The sequence below is a fragment of the Euprymna scolopes genome, chromosome 10 (assembly GCF_053919585.1).
Source record: "Euprymna scolopes isolate OS-2025 chromosome 10, ASM5391958v1, whole genome shotgun sequence".
Classification (NCBI taxonomy): Eukaryota; Metazoa; Mollusca; class Cephalopoda; order Sepiida; family Sepiolidae; genus Euprymna; species Euprymna scolopes.
Window position 1 is genome coordinate 96,404,601 of NC_136491.1, and position 21,764 is coordinate 96,426,364.

The 21,764-nt window shown below is 34.2% G+C and overlaps 1 protein-coding gene across 28 annotated transcripts in view; it reads right to left on the reverse strand.

The window, feature by feature from the left end:
* Positions 1–21,764, reverse strand: part of LOC145286154 (uncharacterized) — an 811,438-nt gene that overhangs the window by 193,543 nt on the left and 596,131 nt on the right. For all 28 annotated transcript variants that reach the window (XM_080134928.1, XM_080134927.1, XM_080134924.1 and 25 more), the window contains one exon: positions 1,311–1,414. In XM_080134928.1, coding sequence (XP_079991054.1) covers positions 1,311–1,414 — 104 coding nt within the window. The remainder of the gene's footprint in view (positions 1–1,310; positions 1,415–21,764) is intronic.

Genomic DNA, 21,764 nt, shown 5'->3' on the forward strand with positions numbered 1-21,764 from the left:
ACATGTAATGTTAATCACCGTTTATTATTATCACATGTAATGTTAATCACCGTTTATTATTATCACATGTAATGTTAATCACCGTTTATCATTATCACATATAATGTTAATCACCGTTTATCATTATCACATGTAATGTTAATCACCGCTAATTATTATCACATGTAATGTTAATCACCGTTTATTATTATCACATGTAATGTTAATCACCGTTTATCATTATCACATGTAATGTTAATCACCGTTTATCATTATCACATGTAATGTTAATCACCGTTTATCATTATCACATGTAATGTTAATCACCGTTTATCATTATCACATGTAATGTTAATCACCGTTTATTATTATCACATGTAATGTTAATCACCGCTAATTATTATCACATGTAATGTTAATCACCGTTTATTATTATCACATGTAATGTTAATCACCGCTAATTATTATCACATGTAATGTTAATCACCGTTTATTATTATCACATGTAATGTTAATCACCGTTTATTATTATCACATGTAATGTTAATCACCGTTTATTATTATCACATGTAATGTTAATCACCGTTTATCATTATCACATGTAATGTTAATCACCGTTTATCATTATCACATGTAATGTTAATCACCGTTTATCATTATCACATGTAATGTTAATCACCGTTTATCATTATCACATGTAATGTTAATCACCGCTAATTATTATCACATGTAATGTTAATCACCGTTTATTATTATCACATGTAATGTTAATCACCGTTTATCATTATCACATGTAATGTTAATCACCGTTTATTATTATCACATGTAATGTTAATCACCGTTTATTATTATCACATGTAATGTTAATCACCGTTTATCATTATCACATGTAATGTTAATCACCGTTTATCATTATCACATGTAATGTTAATCACCGCTAATTATTATCACATGTAATGTTAATCACCGTTTATTATTATCACATGTAATGTTTATCACCGTTTATTATTATCACATGTAATGTTAATCACCGTTTATTATTATCACATGTAATGTTAATCACCGTTTATCATTATCACATGTAATGTTAATCACCGTTTATCATTATCACATGTAATGTTAATCACCGTTTATTATTATCACATGTAATGCTAATAACCGTTTATTATTATCACATGTAATGTTAATCACCGTTTATTATTATCACATGTAATGCTAATAACCGTTTATTATTATCACTCGTAATGTTAATTATGTTAGTTTTATATTCAAGCAAACAAGATTGTAGGATAAGGAGTTTGAACATGCTAACGAGTAAATAAAGTACTCACGACTTCCAGTGCGTGTTCAGTGGTAATCTTTCCTTCCTTGACCATTACCATCAAAGCAATGCGGTCATCGTCATTCATAGTAATTTCATAGGCATTGGGGTCACCTGCAATTAAGACCATAGAAGAAAAATGTCCATAAAACACACAGTTTATTATTCAAACAGTTATCATTACTTTAGTTATTACTAGGACTGAGACAACAGCATATTCTTTTTTTTTTTTGATTCTTGAGTATATATCTGTTAATATCTTATATGTTTTTATATAGACGGATGTGGTTATCGGTTGATTAAGTGTGTCTGTGTCGGATATATACCGGAGAGTCAAAACAATGATAAGAATATTCTGTTGTCACAGTCTTAGTTATTACATGCAGAGGGCAGCCAACCATGTCCTTTGTAAAATACATTAAATATATTTTAATTCATGCAGATTTCGTATTTATTATTACAGAACCAATTCTCTACACACACACACACACACATATATATATATATATATATATATATATATATATATAGAGAGAGAGAGAGAGAGAGAGAGTACTGATTTCAAAAGTTAAAAAAAAAAAAAATGACTTCGTTGCCATCAGCTAGAATTGAAACCAAACCATTTAGTACTTCAGCCGTTTTCATTACCATTTGAGCTAACCCGACAAATAGATAAGAAAGTTATGAAATTAAACCACCTTTAGCTACAATTCGTTTTACGCGTGCGCAAATTAATACGAATGTCGGCAAGTTGAAATGAACATTTTGCATTTCAACTTGCCGACTTCTGAACGCGTTATTCATTCATCCAAACAGACTTCATTCATTAAAACCATTCTTGGTGTATGATTTCTATTGCCTGTTAATTTCCGTGCTATGTAACCAGTGGTTTAAGAGTTTAGTGGTAAAATATTTACACACAAGCAGACACGCATACACATCTCTACTGTATCATTCATATAGATTAGCGGAACTATTCAGTGTTGTCCGGGATCCTGGACGAGAAAATAGAACGATTACAAAAAGAAAAAAAAAAAAAAAGGTTGTAGAGGCTTAAGACTTCAGACTCTTAAGAATGATAGAATCAGATTCGGATTTTTTTATCTCTAAAGAATCAATATTGTCGCACAATATGAGAAAGAGAGAGATAGCTCAACACTACACACTGGCACTACTTTTACAGCCACAACAATTGCTACTACTACTACTACTACTACTACTACTACCACTACTACTACTGTTGTTGAGATGAAGATCAGAAAAAAAGTCCAACCCAGAATAGATAAAACTAATGAGCACAAATCTAAGGAAATGGCTAAAGCTCTAAAGGAAGACCTCTAGTCTGTAGTGGAAGGGCCGTAACTAATTAGTAACGTTCAACGCAGCCAAGACTAAGCTTATTTCCTTTAATAATTACAACAAATCTTCTCAACCACTGAATGTCATGGCTAATGATACACTGCCTGAAAGTACTTCCCTCAGGCTCCTAGGGTTAACATTCACATACAACATGAATTGGAACAAATACATTGAGGCAATTTCCAGGGCTGCTGCAAGGAAGGTGCGCTCTCTCTATCATGCTAGGAGGTTACTCACACCTGAGAGTATTGTGTCTCTGCAAGGTCAAGCTTCGTCCATGCATAGAGTATTGTTACCACATCTGGACTGGTGCATCTGCCACTAGTCTCGAACTCCTAGGCAGGGTTCAAAAAAGTTGCCAACCTAATAGGTCCTGGACTATCAACTAAACTCCAACCTCTGTCTCATCGCCGAAACGTGGCATCCTTGTGCCTGTTTTACAAGTACTTCAATGGCAAGTGATGAATTACGAGCACTAGTAACCTTCTTGATGACAATGCCCTCTATAAACCCGACAAACTGTAAAATGTCACCCCTACACTGTAGAGAGCCCTAGATGCCGTAAAGCCTGCTATTTGCTTTTTTCCCTGGGATTGCTGCTCTTTGAAATTCCTTTCCAGGACCCTGTTTTCCTAAATATATTGACATGCAGAAATTCAAGCGTAATGTGAACAGACATCTCGCTACCGAATTCGAAATAGTATTCCTGCAAATCTGGTCCTAAATAGTAGCCCCTCACAACTTTGTTTTTGCGTTAGTTGCTAACTTCCGTCACGTGTGAGTTTCATCATTAAAAAATTGTTTTTGCGTTAGTTGCATGCAAACTTCCGTCACGTGTGAGTTTCATCATTAAAAAATTGTTTTTGCGTTAGTTGCATGCTAACTTCCGTCACGTGTGAGTTTCATCATTAAAAAATTGTTTTTGCGTTAGTTGCATGCTAACTTCCGTCACGTGTGAGTTTCATCATTAAAAAATTGTTTTTGCGTTAGTTGCATGCTAACTTCCGTCACGTGTGAGTTTCATCATTATAAAATTGTTTTTGCGTTAGTTGCATGCTAACTTCCGTCACGTGTGAGTTTCATCATTAAAAAATTGTTTTTGCGTTAGTTGCATGCTAACTTCCGTCACGTGTGAGTTTCATCATTAAAAAATTGTTTTTGCGTTAGTTGCATGCTAACTTCCGTCACGTGTGAGTTTCATCATTAAAAAATTGTTTTTGCGTTAGTTGCATGCTAACTTCCGTCACGTGTGAGTTTCATCATTAAAAAATTGTTTTTGCGTTAGTTGCATGCTAACTTCCGTCACGTGTGAGTTTCATCGTTAAAAAATTGTTTTTGCGTTAGTTGCTAACTTCCGTCACGCGTGAGTTTCATCATTAAAAAATTGTTTTTGCGTTAGTTGCTAACTTCCGTCACGCGTGAGTTTCATCATTAAAAAATTGTTTTTGCGTTAGTTGCATGCTAACTTCCGTCACGTGTGAGTTTCATCATTAAAAAATTGTTTTTGCGTTAGTTGCATGCTAACTTCCGTCACGTGTGAGTTTCATCATTAAAAAATTGTTTTTGCGTTAGTTGCATGCTAACTTCCGTCACGTGTGAGTTTCATCATTAAAAAATTGTTTTTGCGTTAGTTGCATGCTAACTTCCGTCACGTGTGAGTTTCATCATTAAAAAATTGTTTTTGCGTTAGTTGCATGCTAACTTCCGTCACGTGTGAGTTTCATCATTAAAAAATTGTTTTTGCGTTAGTTGCATGCTAACTTCCGTCACGTGTGAGTTTCATCGTTAAAAAATTGTTTTTGCGTTAGTTGCATGCTAACTTCCGTCACGTGTGAGTTTCATCATTAAAAAATTGTTTTTGCGTTAGTTGCATGCTAACTTCCATCACGGGTGAGTTTCATCATTAAAAAATTGTTTTTGCGTTAGTTGCATGCTAACTTCCGTCACGTGTGAGTTTCATCATTAAAAAATTTATGCATTGCATAAAAAAAATTTTGGCAGTAAAGCGTTAAAAACAAATTGGACTGCTTTCCTGCATGGTCATCTTCAAGTCAAATATACACAAATACTTGTCAAGTCCTCCTTTTAAGTAATTAAATTCTGCCCATTCAATCTACTGTTTCAAATCTTCTCATAATATTTTTCATCATCCAACTGACAATCTCCTTAACCATTATCCTCGAGTAAGTTCTGGCCTTGGTAAGTGGTGACTGATGAATATTTAAAAACTATTACAAATGATTCGTTCTATATGATGAATTGGAGATTGGATTTTTTTTTTTTTTTAAATGGTGAATCAATCCTTTTTTTGCTGAAGCAAATTCGTTATTTCCATGAAAGGTACTCGACTGAGCTCCAAATCTGATTCATCCCTGCAAAATAATCACATCACAAAAAAATAAATAAAAATCTACCACCAGCAAAAAAGAACTGGGCTGATCTGGCCCGCCGAAGTCTTTAATCCGGCCCGTGGAGCTCTTGTAGAAGACAAAAATATTCAAGAAACATTTTAAAAATGGAAATGTGTAAAAATAGTGTAATGGTTTTTCTTTTTGCTCCGAGAATAATTTGTAAAAATGAGGTTTTGAAGAAACAGTTTTACTAAAAAACAACAGTGTTACTAAAACAGTTTTACTAAAAAAAAACAGTTTTACTAAAAAAAACAACAGTTTTACTAAAAAAAATAGTTTTACTAAAAAAACCCAAAGCTAATAAGCTAAAGAGTATAAAACACGTTCAGGTAATTTTCGGCTTCAAAAAGTCAGCGATATGACGCCCTGTTCGAAAAGTTTGGAGACCTCTGCCTGAAACTGCAAAAGTATTTATCTAAGCTAGCAGGGATGCCCGGTCATAAAGTACGCCTAAATAAAATATTTTAATTCATGCAGATTTTGTATATATTACTATAGAGTCAATTTTCTCTTGCAAAAAGATGTAAGTGTGACACACAAAGTAACACACACGCTATCGTATTAATATGTGGATGAGAAATTTGCATGAATTAAAATATAATATTTACACATATTTTACGATTCAGCAATGCTGGGCGGCCAGCTAGTTGGGTTGAGCATTTCGGGAAGTGATATACAAACTGTCATTAGTGTATTAAGCGACGATCTTTGTGTAAACAAATCAAGTGGAGGCATTTCGACGATGTCAAAACAAAACATTGTTAATTCATTACCCTCACAGCAACAGCCATATAGTGCTATGGTGAGGAGCCTTGACTGTCATTTAGGCGGTCAGGTTTCGACCATGGCTTGAGGCAGTTGCTTGTATAGCCACACTGATGAGTTGTGAAACAGCGAAACAGTACTGTACGTTGATGCATATATATATATATATATATGTCTTTGATGATTTCGAAAAATACCTCTCTTTTTCAAAAAAGAAAACAAACCAAATGTATATCGTAAAACAGAACAAGAAATACAAACTCAGAACAGTGTTTTTGACTTCAAGTTAATACAGACAGTAAAAGTTATATCCCCACATATTCGATTTCATTTTGAAGTGTCTGGTGAGGTTTCAGCACAGATTGGATGATGCGTTCGATTGGGTTCATGTTGATATGATTACTGCAGACAAACTTAGTGACATTTTTCTTTGAAATTAGAAAACAAAATTGCTGGCAGTAATTTCGAACAAGCCAAACAGCTTTAAACAAAACCTCATTAAACAACTCATTAATAATCATTAAAGAGATCTCATTAAATTAACTGTTAAATTTGTGTTTCAGTTGTTGGAGTCATTCTACATTAGACGCTGAAAGTGTTACATATTACAAAGACAAACAGCGGTATGATTCGAGATGATGAATGGCGTCACGTTTTACAAGCTGAAAGAAAAAGGTTTTTTGTCTGTAGAAACCGTATGATAGAGAACACCAACAATGCAAGCCTGTCATGGGTTGCGCAAGGCAGTTAGCCAATAACGTGGAAATCCTTGATAATCTAACTGTGAATTGTTACCCCGATATCTCTATCCGTGTACGTCATTCAGTTCAGTTAAAAAGTTAACTAAATTAGTCCAAAGCGCATTAGTTTCCCCTCTTTCTTTCTCTCTATCTCCCGAGCTAATTAATAATTAATTAGCTAAGAGAACGTTAGTCTCTCTCTCGCCCCCCCCAAATAAATCCTTTAAGAAACTCTCAGCAAACGTCTCCTTATATCTTTCCTGCATGAAAAAAAAAAGCTTTATAGCAACCACTAGACAAAACTGCGACAATGAAGAGAAGCGGCGACGTCAAACACGGATGACAAAAGAACTTTGATTTTGTTATTAAAATGTTACAGAAGCCTCATTTTATGTTACACACTTAAAGAAAGAATAAATGTGTTCATGTTGTGATTGTTTTACCGGGGGGGGGATTAGAGCTCAGAGGCATTCATTCAATCTTCATATCTAGCAATGAAAATATTATTTCCAACTTAAGCATGACTAACCGACCAACAGACGGACAGAGTCTCTTACATAGGTACGTGGACATATCTAAAAATGTTTTTTTTTTTTTTTAGTCGGTTATGAATCAGCCTTGTGGTATTATCTTCCACAGATGGGATGTTCTAGGAAAGACACTTTGTTTATGGAAGTTCTGTTTGGTTTTAAAGAGAGAGAAAGAGATAGAGAACACCAACAATGCAAGCCTGCCATGGATCGCGCAAGGCAGTTGGCCAATAACGTGGAAATCCTTGATAATCTAAGTCCTAGTGACATATGGCCGAGTGGTCCTAGACGTTGTATCAAAGTTTACAGTTACCCAAAGGTGCTGAGTTCAATCCTGAACGAAGGCAGTGAAAAAGTAACATTCAAAACAGAGAATCAGCAACTATGTCCCAGAGCCTAGCTGGAGTCCGAACACGGTACCCCCGTAATAATAATAAAGGGTTGGGTTTGAGACTCCTAACAAACTGTTCCCCAGTTCGATACAAAAACGGAGGGCAAAACGGCCGAAACGTTGTGACGATAACAACTAAGATGAGGAAGTCGGTCCGACAATCTCAACCAATAGTTGACGAGAAGTACATATAACTAGTCTACGAGAAGAAAAAGCAGCTAGTCTACGAGAAGTACAACCAGTCTCCGAGAAAAAGAGTAACTAGCAACGAGAAGTACATATAATCAGTCTTCTAGAAGAAAGAGCAACTAATCTCGAGAAATACAATCCGTCTTCGAGAAGAAAGAGTAAAATAAACATAGAACAATTATGAAAAACTTGACAGACATTTTTACCAATTAACAATGGATTGAAGTGGCCGACTAGTTTACAATATCGGAATTTGAAAGTGTTTAGTTTTTTTAAAGAATTTATAGTCAACCTGAACGTAATTACAGACTTCAAATAAAGTTTAATGGTAAAAGTCAAGTATTATTGTTGATTTGTGATCATACATTAAAAAAAAAAGACTTTTCGCACACGCCTCTGTTGTATTGAATACTTCTGTGGTTGGCAGAGCAAATATTATTAAATCTGCGGTTCAGTTTTTGGTGTCTTGTAAGAACTATCAAAATAAATAATGGAAAATTCCAATAATATTTTGAGATTGAGAAACACACATGGCTCAACATTTCTGATGATCAAATAAACTAAAAACTTTTCCAGATAGGTAGAAGAGTATCTCTGGCTGGCTTTGGGTAGGATTGAAACCGCTATCTTCAGACAATTCTCACTTAGAACCATAGAGATTCAACGTCTCTGTCCACTGTGCCACGGGCCCCGAAGGCCGGGGGAATAGTTGGCCGAAGCGTCGTGAAACAACAACTAAGAAAGATGAGGATAATAGTCCGCAATAAATAAATTAATAAATTATACTCATCTCAACAATAATGAATTCCAATTAAATAATAGACAGTTAACTTATTTTTTAAAAAGTTAAAAAAAAATATATAATACCTTTCGACTAAAATTCAATGGCTGTTATGACAGACAATACGCGTTTTAAAGCAATACCGTGAGAGCCGTTGTTAAATCACTAATACGAAGTCTTTCCTGCTCTTTTATAAATTCACTATTAAAGAAGCACAATTCAAACATCAGATTCCAGAAGAAAGATTGAATTATAATAATAAAAATAGATTCATAGAGACTTTCAATATGAAAAATTAGTTTGAATAAGGCTCAGTGATTGGCTGACAATCGCACGACTGCATAGACAATAATCAGCTTGTGTAAAATGCTCAAAGCCGGCATGAAGCATTAAGAAAATATTCTTAAAAATCAATGATGAAGATCTTTTACAAGTAGCCAAGATGACAAGTAAAACTGAAAGAAATAACTAATACAAGTAACTTTTTTTTATTTGGTTTTTGTTTTGTTATTTTTTATTTTTTCAAAGCATAATTCCCATTAATGGGATGTTCTGATTGGTTCATTTTTTGATCATCAGGGTCATGTGACTCTGAATGAGCAGCTTACTTAACCGTTAACATCTTTCTCGGTGAATTATGAAAACTGGGTTACTTGCCTATAGCATCTCACCCAAATGAGAAAAAAAAAATGTTATTAATAATACTAAAAAAAAAAAAAACACGATTGACTAACCTCATTAAATTTTATATTTCAAAATTTCTTTGGACCCTTGTACCATTTTATCAACATTCTCGTCTAAAGAATTTGGCATAATGGTAAGAGTGTTTGTTAATACTATCCCATTGATTACTGTACACGCAATAACCTTTATCCCTGAGTGCCTTCCTGGCCTTGATAAGTGGTGACTACCCTGTAAAAAAAAAAAAAAAAAAAAAAAAGGGACCCCCGGTTCAATCCTTGGTTAAATCATACCAAAGACTTAAAAAAATGGTACTTGATGTTCCCTTTGTAAACACTCAGTATTATAAGGGAAAGATCAAGGGTAAGCAGACTAATCCTGATAACGAAATGTTGCTCTCCCCTACACCTCAGTGTAGCAGTTAATAAAACTGGAGCTTTTGGGTCTCCCTTGAATATAGTCAGCCTATCATTTAAAGAACATCTTGTCCTTGTTTATTTTTTTTTTTTTTAAGCATACTAGAATCGAGTTAAGACTAAACGCGAAACGATTTATTCTATTAGTTAGATGATCTTGAATGATTACTTGGTAATCTTTTTCAGACAAATAACTTCCAACTTCTTGGGATGTTCTGATTCGTTCATTTTTTGATAATCAGGGTCATGTGACTTTGAATAAGCAGCTTATTTAACTGTTAGTAATTTTTCTCAGTGGATTATTAAAACTGGTTAATTGCCTGTAGCATCTCACCCAAATAAGATATTAAAAAAAAAAAAGACACACAAAAAACAAAACAAAAAAAAACATGCAAAAAAAAAACAAAAAAAAACACGATCATTGCCTAACCCTAACCCTAACCTCATTATATTTTATGTTTTCTTTGGACAGTGTACGAATTTATCAGCATACACATCTTAAGAGTATTCCGTTGTTATTTATATCCGTTTTCTAGCAATTAAATCACTTGTATGGTTACTTGATCATCTTTTTCAAACTATTAAAATAACTTCTAATAAAATTAGTAAACAAAATGCCAGTAACAAGGTTAAGTTACAGAATACATATGTATAGGCCAGGTCCAAATAAAACAAAGGGGGTATATTTTCATAATTTACAACTATATATATATATATAAACAGAAAGTGTCTCTGTGTGTGTCTGTCTGTGTACATTTCCCTACTCAATAACTGTCAATTTCAAGTCTACAGATTCGAAATTTGATATACAGGGTATTGAGATTTGGGAAAATCTTTGTAATCCGTTTTCGGCTAGAAATTTGGCTGTTAAGGGGTCAAAGTTCAACGAGAACTTTTGAGACTTTGAGCTCTTTGAGAACTTTGAACTCTTTGAACAACTTTGAGAACTCTATCAAACGCCACCGACAATTTTGGGTCTAAACACTTAAAATTTTAGATATAGGTTCCTTGGACATGGGTCTAACTTAATAACTTAATTTGAACCCAAAACAATAAATGTTAAGATGTCACAATAAGGGTCAAAGTTAAAAAAAATTGACCTCTGCGTTCTCTAACAAATTACTCAGATAATTTCTGGTCTAAACATTTGAAATTTTACATAAAGGGTATTCAGAGATAGCGCAAGCTTTTTAACCAGTTTGAGTCGAAAATCTGAGCTCCCAATATATAAATGTATGTGTGTATGTTTGTATGTCTACCCAAAACGTTCGACAGAGGTGACGGATTTTCACAAGATCAGTATCATTTTGAAGCTCGACCCTTCAGACGACAAATGCCGAAAAAGTGGCTAAAAACATTAATTTCTTCACACTCAGCTGGGCACTTTTCTACAGGGAGGGTCGCTTTTTTCGCCGATATTTTCAAAAGTCATCCCCTCTTTTCGAATGTCTAGCCTTAACCTATATCACTTCCGGTTTGACGGTGGTCGTAACAGCAAAGACGTCAGGTTTTTTCCCCATTCTTTTTCTTTTCCTCCTTCACGGTACGGGTTCGAGCTTGCCTTCCTACTACCACTTTTTTTTTTTTTTTGCTCAACATACACCTCCAAACACCCGGGCAACGCCGGGCTGAAATGATAGTATATATATATATATATATATATATATATATATATATATATATATATATATATATATATATATATAATATAAAGCTGAACGTCTGTGTGTGTGTCTGGTCACTAATAGGCTCCTATATGGTGGACTATTATATAAAACTGATCACATATAATGATAGAAGATGTATCGAGACACAGGAGTGGGTATGTTTGATCTGGCATAATGATGATTCATTAAAATTGTGGGGTCTGCGTTCGCGCCTGGTCCACAAAGTATGGAAATAAAAAAATAGAAATTTAAAAAAAAAAACGTTTACAAGTGTTTTTGATATAGATGTACATAATAATACTTTGATAAGTATGTTTTAACTTAAATAGGGATGGTATAATAAAATTGTGGGGTCTGTGTTCACGCCTGATCTCCATAGAATGGAAATAGGCACAAACTTTAATAAAGACTTTTCATATCTATCTGCGTAAGTATACTTTGATAATTATGTTTCAGTTTGAAGAAATATGGTATAATAAAATTATGGGGTGTCCGTTTGCACCTGACCTCCATAGAATGGAAATATGTCACAAAGTTTAACAAGGTTTTTTAATATAGATTCACAGAATATTGTGATAAGTGTTTCAGTGTGAACAGGTATGGTATAATAAATTATGGGGTTTATCTATTTTATTTTTTACTTTCATCATATTTTGCTTTGGTTTTGATACCCCCAAATTCGAAGCTATCTCTTTACAACCCTTCCTTTTCATAACCTATCATACTTTCATGAATCAGAGTCCATTTTCTGTAGGCTGTTTTTGAACCCAGTCAACGACAGGTACTTTTGCTAGTATATATATATATATATATATATATATATATTAATTTTTAGCCATCTCTAGCTATGAAACATTTTGGTTGGAGCCGTGCGACGCAAGTTCGTTTTGCACACACTTCAGGTGCCACCATCCACTGTAGCAAACGTGTGCTGCTTGACATACAGGTTCAGGAAGGTATCTTGCAGCGGGTTGCCGGTACACCATTACATTATATATATATTATAACTAACCAAAACTGCCTTTTATATACTAGTAGTCATTATGATTTTGCAAACAATAACTTGATAGTGACAGTTTTTGTTTTAAACTCTAAACTTATAACTAGTGTATCGGTCCCATCGCCACAGTCTTGCATCCCTGTTTCTGTTTTACAAGTACTTTAATGGAATGTGCTCTGAGGAACTCGTAGAACTTGTATCCCCTCATCATAAACACTCCCCGACTAAATAGACAATCTGCAAAATCCCACCTTTTAACTGTTGAACTCTCTAGACGCCGGAAAGCCTTCTACTTTAATAGTTTCTTCCATCAAGCTGCTAGTCTTTGTAATTCTCTACCTGTTTCCGGCTTCCCTTGCTGTACTAACATGCAGACATTTAAATATAATGTGGACAGATACCTCATTGCTCAACTCCCTACATAAGACTCCTATAATAGTCCGAAATAGTATCACTTAAATTCAAGTGGCAATATACGTCTTGCACGATGTAAATAAGAGTAAAATAAATAAAGAAATGAATTAATTTTTTTTTGTTTGTTTTGATTAAAGAGAAGGTTTTGTGTTGAAAGCCAGCTTTGCTTCCATTGATTTCAAAGATAAGATAAATCATCTTCATCATCAGAAGATGGAACGTAGAGTTTGTGCTGAATTCATTTAAAAATAGAATTCATCGATTCCCCCCACCCCATTCTTGATTAGTTACGCTTCAGCCTGGTTTGCATTTAATCAAAATAAACACATTAATTAGATGAGAAAAATTTATAACGCGTTTTGTAAAGCAAGAAATAATAAAAATTATTAATATTTTTTTTAATTCATAAATGAATTTGTGAAAAGTAATTATATAAACAGTAAAAAATAATAATAAATATTGTTGGCCTACGTGAATCCAGCTAAAAGTCAGAAACTACACAAGACAAAACCCACCGCAGAAGGATCCATGGCATAATGGATAAAATACTTGGTAAAATTCAGTTGTAAGTTACACTCTTCTGGAGATTGAAGGTTCAATCCTCAGTGCAGGCAACATTAAAAATACAATTGCAAATTACTTCGAATGATGGCTAACAGAACGAGAACATGCTACCCCCCTTAATTAAACAAAGGGTTCCTATATACTCCTTTGTTTTATCTGCGGCCTGTAACTTAAACTTGTCACTGGCATTTTGTTTAAGAATTTTATTAAACTTTATTTTCGAAATTCCGTGCAAATTTCCGAGTTTAACAGAAAGATTCCAGAGTTTGACAAAATACACCTAAATAAAGTTGGAAGTTACATCGACCAAAGTGTTGTGAAAATATAACAATCAAGATGAGAATAATCCAAATAGGATTTATCAAAAAATTCAAACGCATAATAAAAATTATTTTTCCATTCACGAATAACCAGCAGGACCTGTGGAAATTCCACAGCGGACTCTTTTATATGTAATCTATTGATGTTGGCATTCTGTGGATGTTCAGCGTAAATGGAGACGCCCTGATATTATTGTAGCTCCTTTTTGATGCACTTTACAAATCTTTTAGGGACTGAACAGCATACTTTAGTGCACAGCACCACTTATACTTGAACAACGACAGCTCAAATGTGTTCCTCAAGTTTGGAAAAATTTCCACTTTCAACAGTTACAAGGAAAAAAAAATATATAGATATATATGTTTTGAAGTCGAATTACAATGCAGAGATTTTGTAAAATAAACATTTAATTTTGGTGTAATATGCCTTCTTCAGAATATATATATATACTAGCAGGACCTGTGGAAATTCTATCGCAGACTCTTTCGTATGGAATACATTGATGTTGGCATTTTAAGGATGTTCAACATAAATGGAGACGCCCTGATATTATTGTAGCTCTTTTGTTTAAAACTGCAAAAGTATTTATCTAAACTACCAGGGACGCCCGATATAGCCCAATCATAAAATACATTTAAATATGATATTTTAATTTATGCAGATTTTGTATTTATTATTATAAAGTCAATTTTCTATAAATTCTTATTTATTATAAAGTTGTGATTTCAAAAATAAAAAAAAATATATCCATGACTATGACTTGGGTGCATCAGCTTGAATCAGAATCGGAATTAAAACCGAAAACTAAAATTATGAAGAAAAAAAAATATGTATATATGTATAACTTGAGTCCTTCAGCTATAATTAAAACCAAAACTTATGAAGAATTCTTGGTAAAATTATTTATTACAAAAAAACGGAAGGTCATAAAAATTAAACGATAGTCACTCAGAAGAAAAAAAGATGCAAGCGTGACACACAAAATAACGCACACTATCTTATTAATATATAGGTTTTATGAGAAGGAAACGATAATTTATCATATAAAAAGCAGGTGTCTGTGTGTGTGTGGGGCTATCCAGCTAAAAGTCAGAAACTACACAAGACACATCCATTGCAAGCTGGTAATGATCAAGACACAATGGTATCATTAGCAAAAAGTGTATCAACAAAAATATGTTACACAAGTACATGTCATGATTCTGGGGGTCATAATTGCCATAGATCTTTATCCAGTGGATGGAACAATATTTATAGTCCCTGGATTAGTCCATTATTCCATAAAGAGGTATATGAACTAAATAACACCCACAAAGGTGTTATATTCTTTTTCTTCAGCATTGCTTTGGACTGAATATGGATTTTTTTCTTTTGTAACATGCATTGGGGCGAGTAAAAACAAAATTTGTCACAAGAAGGCCGACATTAAAGAATGTTTTTTTCATCGACTTTTGGTGTAAAACTTTAAAATACAATTTTTTACCCTTCAGACTAGGCTCAATATGCGGTAAACTTTTAAACAATTTGGTAATGCCTCTGGAGTAAATGTGGTATTATGGTGGTTGATGATTCTAGCTAAGAGTAAAATAGACACCTGTTAAGTAAAGTGACAAAGGATGACTAAAGACACCCATTTTCTCGATACTTTTGAATGGCCTTGTGCCCAATTTGTTTTAAAAAAATGTGAATTTTTAAAAATATTTTTGTGAAAAAAATAGTTCAAAGTGTAGTATCTGTTCTGTACTGGAGGAGTGAAAATCCTTCTTGACTGGGGAGGGGGAAAGTAAGAGGATAAGAACGGGTAGAGAGGGAGTATATATTGTTAAGTTCCAGTAACCATTTTGTTGTGACGTGTCTCGAACATGTGACTATTGTTCAGATATATTCATGGAGAGCAAAGCAGGTCACAGTCAGTTGAAACTATAAGTTGGCATGCAAACACTTACCGATTTACTTGTTAACTCATTATCAGTTATTGCTACTTGACATGGACTTCTATTATTGTACCTAATGGAATAAATTTTTTTATATGTAATATCTGTGTATTGTTTTGCACTTGACAGTACAACAGATCTGGTATGAGCGATTCGATTTAAACTCACTACAGACTGCCAACAGATCTGGCTATCCCACAATCTAAACCCAGGCAATGCTGATTAATCCTGTTAGTATTTTATAAATGTACAGAAATGAACATGACATCATCATCATTGTCATCAAATGGTGTCTTGCATTAACAGCTATGGCTCTCCATCTCTCTCTCTCTTACGGCATTCATGAATTCATTGTTGCTCATCATTTTTGGTGTTACCTAGGTATTCAGACTGTCAACATATGTTTCTTACTGTCGTCCTTTGCTTCTTCTACCCATGATATTTCCTGTCAAGCTAATCTGTTCTATTCCGTGAATCTCATTTGTCTTTTTCATACTGTTTTTATTAGAGACCATTGTGTGTATGCCATTTCTAATACTTGCTGGTTTATTTTCTTTTCTATCTAGGATATCATCAAAATTCTCCTCACGAACCAAGTTTCAGTTGCCTCTAATCTCTTCCTCGTTGATGATTGTCCAGCACTCATAACCGTATAAAATAACAGAATATACATACTTTGGAATATTCTGAATTTGGTGTCTATTTTAATGTTTCTGTTGGTCATAACTGATGACAATCTCTTGAAGTTGGTTTTGGCTGCAGCTATTCGATTTTGTATTTCAGTAGTGCACCTTCCATCAGATGTGATCCAATATCCCAGATAGATGAATTTATCAACTTGTTTAACTGCGACATTGCGACATTGTAGCTTCTATGTTGGAGCTTGGGTGTTCTTGGATACTGCCATGCTTACCGTTTTTTGAGATGTTTACAGCAAGTCTGTTACTTTCACTTGCTTCCACCACAGTATCCAGCATGTGCTGGAGGGTCTCTTCGGATTCTTGCCCTGGAAAGGAAGCCTTTGTCAGGAGATTCACTAATCCTATGAGATATAACCGTTAGCACATCTGCGGTAGATCTTGCAGAATGGAAACCATATTGCGTGTCACTAAGAAGGTTATTTCTGCTGAGGTGGTTTACTATTTCTCTATTTGATATGGATTCCAGCAACTTACTCATGACACACAGGAGACTTATTGGTCTGTACTGAGAGGGAGATGACTTATCACCTGAGTTCTTAAATACAGGGCATACTGATGAGGTTTTCCAGGGTGTTGGAAAGCACTTCTCCTTAAGGCAACGTTTAAACAGTTTCGTAAGTATGGGAGCAAGTTCTGGTTGAAGCTTTTTTAACACTATAATTGGGATGCCGTCAGGGCCAGTAGCTTTACTGGAATCAAGGTTCTTGATTAGCTTGGGGACCTCATGCACAGATATTTGTATGTTACCTAGCGTATTCTGTGTTATAGGAGGAAATATGGGGAATTGATAGCCTTCCTCACATAGGGTTGCATAGGGTAGAATTAGCTGCAAAGTTCTTGGCAAATAGTTTGGCCTTGTCTGAATCTGAGGAGATGACCTCTGGTCTGTTGATAATGGTTGGGATAGAACACACGCTTCTGTTCAGGATCCTATTTGTTATTTGCCAAAACTGGTGGGAACCAAGCTGCTGATCAGCTACTTTGGATTTAACAGATTGGGCATATAGCTCTCTTGCATTTTTTATTACTCTTTTACAGTGGTTGCTGGCATTTCTGAAAGCAGCTTTAGTCTCAGCGCATCTATTATGTTGGTAGCTATGGAAAAAGTGATTTCTGTGTGCGATGGCAGCAGCACATTCTGGGGAGAACCATGGCTGGTAGGTTTTTGTTGGGATTTTTTAGATGGTATGAATCGGTCTATGCCTACAATTAACCATTCGGTCAGGTCTGATACTATAGAGGACACATCCTTTTTAAACATGGAATGCAGAGGTAGATCAGATATAAATGTATGGAAGCTATCCCAGTCAGCCATGGAGTATCGGTATACAGTACGGTGGAGGGGTACGTCTGGGGGCTTATTACATTTCATTTTTATCTTAACTGATACGACGGAGTGGTCGGAGGATCCTAGAGGAGAAAGAACGGAACATGAACATAGCTCAGGGGTAGTTGAGAGAAAAAGGTCTAGGAGGCTTGCATATTGACCTGTAGTATCAGGCACACAGGTGGGCTCGCGAACAATCTGAGTGAGGTCATAAGCAATGGCAAAATCATGACAGAACCTCCCCTCATCGTCCGTCTTATTTGAGTGGGTCAGCCATTCCATATATATATATACATCTTTCTGTCAACATTGTCATTATGAATATGTCATTTGTTGTTCCATTGTCTGCGACAAATCCAAATTGAACTTCTGATATATGATCATATTTTGTTTCACAGTCTCATCATAAGAACATGACATAATAACCTAAAAAACATTATTATTATTTCATGTTTTTTTAACTAAGTGACCTGAAAACCAACCTATACTCACAGGGACCAACCCATTCGAAACATTACTCAAGATAAATGGCTAGAATCAACAATATATATCCTTTATTTATCAACAACATATGAATACTATATTCACAATAATTTTGTTGTCCTTTAGTTGCTAAAGCCTGCTTGATTCTGGGAAGAAATCAGTGAAAACTAACACTGCACTTAGGGCAGCTGGGGAAAATGAAATTGTTTATATTCTGTGAAAGAAAATGAGCATCCTCGTTGACATGGGTGTAGTGATAAGAAAACACAAGCTGCTATAACTAGAAATATTTATTTACATAATATACAGGGTGAAATGATAAAATTGTCGCCTTAGAAAAGACAACATGATTCCATTTCCGTTTGATAAAAACCGGTTTTCTTTATTTGTTGCAGAGCATCTACTTGTTGGCCAGTTGTGTACAAATCCCAAGAGCGATAGGAGTCTTCTATCCTGTCTGAAAGTGACACAATGTTCAACGAGCGAGATTGGAGATGTGCTGCTGTACATCTCATGCTCTCTACTGATCCAAATTATGACAACAGGACCATTGCCAACACCCTCAAAATGCAAATCTAGATGGTTCAACACAGCTCAATGAAGTTTTCGGTCACTGTTATGGTTTTTGGTGTAGTTTCAAGTGAGGGCCACATCATGCCACCTCACATTTTCGAAGTCGACTTGAAAGTCAACACCAAGTTTACCTGGATGTGCTGAAGATGTGTGGTGATTCCCTGGTGCAATCAGGTGGCCACTAGCAGATCCTAGGTGTGGCAACAGCACTCGGTGCCAGCCCACAAGTCCAAAGAGTCCCAGGCTTGGCTTCAGAAGGGGTGTACAATTTTGTACCTTTTTCTCACCGGCCCCCTTCCTCATATAACCTGAACCCGCTAGACTACTTTGTTTGGTCATAAGTCAAGAACATTACCAACGTGACCTCCCACAATACCAAAGCCAGCCTGGCATAGAAGAGTAATAAGCTCCTATTAAAACTTATCTTTTTACCTATTTTTATCCGTCTCTCAATCTTTCTTTCTCCTCCTGTGTTTTCCTTCTTTTCCTTATCCTTTCTTTTTTCTCTGCTCAACCCATTCATTTTTCTAGACACACACTCACATACTTTTATACAAATTTATTGAGCTGGCATAAGGGAAGTAACTCCTTGATAATAAAATCATAGTTATTTTCATTTAGCATATGAAATGGACATTTAGGGATTAATAGGGATTAGTATTTAGTGCAAAAATGAGCACAAATTTAACCATATTCAACCATCAATTTGGCATTAAGCACTCATTTTAAGTCAAAATAACTTTTCCCCTTTGTAATGAACTCAAAAGTTTAATGAATAATTATTCTTAAATTTAGACATTATTCATCCAAGGCAATGCCGATCAAGAATAGAAAAAAAAACCTTTGTAGAACATGAAAGACTTTGTGGCTGTTTGTTTTGTATTTTTTTAAATTTTTAGTTGGACATACAAACACACATACACACAGACAACTGGAACTTTATATTAGAGAAGATGCTATTTATCATATTTTAAGCACAGTCTAAATACAACAGTCGATCATTCCAAAGAACGAGTACTCTCAAAATGTGTCCCTTCAATATATATGTTTAACAACAAAATTTTACAGACAGACCATCTTGTGTGTGGATACATGTGAAAATTCTATTTTAAACTTAAGTGTGACAAAACAACCAACAAAATCTCTTATAAGAATATCTAGACATATTCAAAGACGGAGACATTTAACGTCTCAAAAGGATCTTTTTTGACAGCACAAACATTTTAAATCTTGGTTAAATTTTGTTTTGATTGTTTAATTTTATGGTCTATCAACCATTTTTGTTTCATTTAATGCTGAGTTTAGTAATTTTGCCAAAAAAAAAAAAAAAAAAAAAAAATTATGCTTCAAGTTATTTATGTCTTCAACTATTTATTTGTGGTGCTTGGTTTGGTTGTTTTATTTTACGGCATAGCAATAATTTTCTTGTTATTTAATGCTGAATCAAATAATCTTAAAAAAGTTTTTACAGCATCAAATATTTATCCATGATTTGGTTACTTTTTAGATTAGAACTGTTGTTTTTTATTTTTACTTTTTTTAAAACTTTGTAGAACATGATTGAGTTTTGTTAAGGGAAAGTAAAAAACAAAAACAAAAAAAAAACAACAACATCAATGTTTAGTGCATTTTAGGTCGGGAAGCTATTAAATTTTTATTGAGAGAAATGAATAAAGACCTGATCCGAGATAGTTTAGTTTGGAAGTTAATTTACATACCAGCACATAAACCGGACATTAAAACTTATGATGATGATGATGATGATGAACATTTCAAATCTTATTCTAATTTCCAAAAAGCCAAAATAATTGCTAACACATTAGCAATCTGAAAATGCGTTTAGTTAGGAAACCAAATTTGTTTGTAAACTTTAACGAATGATCAGTTATTGACGCTAAATTGTGTTGTAGCCGCAATTCCAGAAATAAAAGTTAAATCAAGACATTTTTGCAAAGATTTCTTTTTGGCAGAATTAATTAATTAAATGAGAAAATTACCCTCCCCTCTCTTCTCTAATTCTTTACTCCGGTTCAGAGAGGACTAAATTTAAATTCTAATTTTCTGACCAATTAAATAATTCCCCACTAACAAAACAGGAAGTTTTCTGAGAACTGTTTAGAGCCACATAAAGATCTCAGCAAAATGGATAAATGTGAAAGTGTTTTTTCTTTTTTTTTTTTTTTTTTTTCATTTATTTCTTTTTTTTTTCATTTATTTATTTATATCTACATTACCATCCAAACAGGTTACTGGTCCTGGATATGACCTTAAACTATATCCAGTGGTGAGGCCCCAGCTTGCGCACTTTGGTGAGTGTGGAGCCACCCGTTAATTACCATTGCTCCCAGGTCCACTCTGACCCGGAGTGGTAGTACCTGTTAGGGTCCCAACTATGGGTTAGATAGAAACCGACGTGAAAACAACAAATATATTCTATTAAAAAAAATTTTCTTCAAAATCTTTGGATTCGGCATTAAATAACCCGAAAAGGGTTGATATGCCGTAAAACAAAAACAACCAACCAACCAACCAACCAACCAACCAAACAGGTTACTGTTAATTAAATCAATCATACAACAATTTTAAAATACTGTATATATAATACACAAAGAAAAACTCAGCTATTTAAATACTTAATTTGCTTAAATACTTTTTTTTTTCTTTCTATTTTTTTTTTTTTTTTTTTTTTTACAAAAGAGTTACCACATATCAAGGTCCAGAGATAAGAGTTAATGTGTGTATTGTAGTCATTGGGATAGTAGTGTAATAATCGTTTGTGGTAGAAATTTGGTATAATTAGATTATTTACAAGGACAATTAAATAAGAACTTGTTTACATTTGAATTTGAAGACAACAATATTGTAGTCAGCTGGAAAGCAGACCAGCGGAACAGAGTTCCACAGGCTGTCAGTTCTAGAAAAGAAGTTTTGTTCATAGAATTCATGTTTAGGTTTAGGCACCGATAGAGAGTGGAGGAATTTATTGATAGTAATTTTGGTTAGACAAGTGTTTTTTGTGAAATATTGGCAAGGGTGAACTATAGATTGGAGCTCAATCAAACGCTTGCCATGAAAATAGTGATAGAGCAGAGACAGGCTAGCAATGTCTCCTAATAGATTTGTTTGGTGTTATTCATTTGTAATTTTATTTGACATATTTTTCATATATATATATATATATATATATATATATATATATAGGGTTGTCTTGGTTACC